Source organism: Arachis ipaensis, chromosome B10 (genome assembly GCF_000816755.2).
Source record: "Arachis ipaensis cultivar K30076 chromosome B10, Araip1.1, whole genome shotgun sequence".
Taxonomy (NCBI): Eukaryota; Viridiplantae; Streptophyta; class Magnoliopsida; order Fabales; family Fabaceae; genus Arachis; species Arachis ipaensis.
In genome coordinates, this window is record NC_029794.2 from 115257927 (window position 1) to 115259908 (window position 1982).

The window sequence follows — 1982 nt, forward strand, 5'->3', positions numbered from 1 at the left end:
CTGATGCTGCGGTGGTTGCGATGGCGGAGCACGGGCAGAAGCTGGTGGCGGTGAACTTGACAGGGTGTGAGTTGGTGAGTGGGGTTGGGATTAAGGCATTTGAGGGACATGGATGTTTGGAGTCTCTGGTGATCCCTGGTTGCCACTACACAAGTGCCAGTGATTTAGAATGTGCGGTTCTTGGATGCAAATCTTTGAAGTATGTGGAGCTTGATAAGGGGCTTATGTTTTGGTTGCCATTGGACACACAGGAGAAAATTTCTAGGTTCTGTGACTTAGGTTGGAGCTGAATATGTCTCTTGGCATGCCTAATGCCTTAGATGATACAGTGGTTTTAAATTGTGATTGTAGTAGTCGCTCTGTGATGCTCAAAATTGCGGAAAATCTGGCATAAAAGGGCAGCATTTGTCCCTGCAATGTTGCGGTAAAACCATGGGTGTTGAATGTCCAATAGTGTGGTCTTTTGCTGCTAGAGAGTTTAGAAATAGCTCTTGAAAATGGCTGTCCACATTATGATTTTGTACGACAATTTAGTGCTTTTTATGATTCTAGTTCAAAATATGATTTTGATTTTGATCCCCCAAAGTTTAAACCAGATATGCTAGTAATAACTTAGATTATTATTAAGAGTGGTTGTTACTTTTTAATTATTGAGTATTTTGATTAACTGGTTTTGTTTGTAGAAATGTTCACACTTTACAATCAAAATGCTCAACAGATTTTTCAGTTTAAACTTTGAAAGATCTTTTCCCCCTGTCCTTTGTCTATGGCAAGTAAAAGAAGTAAAAACACTCAAGGAGATAGTTGGAGATGAAGTACAAAGGTGACAAAATTAAGAGCTGTGGCCTATGCTATATGAGACGGACTTGTATATATAGTACCTGTATTTATGTGGAGAAAAACTGGATTCATAGTCTGGTAGAGGCAATGTAATATATCAGATTGAGGATTCTCCTGTCAAAAGTGTCAAGGTAATTGATTGTATGAAGTGAAGAAAAATTATTAGAATTTGAAATGCTTGTCTTCTACCTTCTTGTTGCTCTGAAAATCAAGGCCCCACTTTGTATCAACAATTATCGAGTTATTCGAGTCTCAAAATGGTCTTTAAAATTTCAATTACTTCAATTTGACTCCTGAATTTTCATTCCGTAACTCACATTAGCTTCTCATATTATTTCGGTTAACACTGGACTGACGTGACCTGCTAACTCACATTAGCTTCTCATAGGTAGTGTTACTTGTCAGAACAACATTCGGATAAACAAAGGGATAACGCGTCTGTTAGTAACCATTTGGCAAAATAAAGGAGGATGATGCGTCTGATAGTGACACGTGGCATATTGACATATTGACATAAACGGTAGGTACCATGTGATATAACACGATTTGTCATATTTTAGTTATGTGTCACGTATCATAATATGATTTGTCTATTGTGTTATTAGTATGTTATCTTTTTAAGTGATTAAAATATGTATTTTTTTAATGAATAATGTTATATATCCAAATCCAAATTTTTTTTATAAATTAAAGTTCAACTAAGTTAAATAATAATACTTGAAATAATGTTAATCATAATTAATTTTTATTATGTTAAACCAATTTAGTTAGACTTTGTTAAATAAAAAATTTGGATGTATAGCATTATGTTTTTTTTTTACTAATTAATTAATAAAAAGATTATTTATATAAAATTATTACAAAATAATTTGTTTGAAAAATATGTAAAGAAAATGATTAAATTTACTTCTTTTATAAACATTTAATAATTTTTTGTTGTTCTTATTTTTACCACTCTTTCAAATTCATTATCAAAATCAAACTCTCACGTCATAAATCGTATATATTGTTGGAATTGGAAAACCGTTTAATACAGAAAGGAAAAAAAAATATTAAATCATCTTTCATCATCAGCTCTTATTTCATATTTTAAATTTTTTGAAATAGTTTTTTATATTATGTAACAAGAATTTTATTTAATT

At 32.0% G+C, this 1982-nt stretch overlaps 1 protein-coding gene across 2 annotated transcripts in view; it reads left to right on the forward strand.

Moving 5' to 3' along the window:
• Positions 1–579, forward strand: part of LOC107624212 (F-box/LRR-repeat protein 3) — a 2315-nt gene extending 1736 nt beyond the window's left edge. For both annotated transcript variants that reach the window (XM_021113255.1, XM_016326695.2), the window contains one exon: positions 1–579. In XM_021113255.1, the coding sequence (XP_020968914.1) occupies positions 1–290 (290 nt within the window). In that variant the 3' untranslated portion in view covers positions 291–579.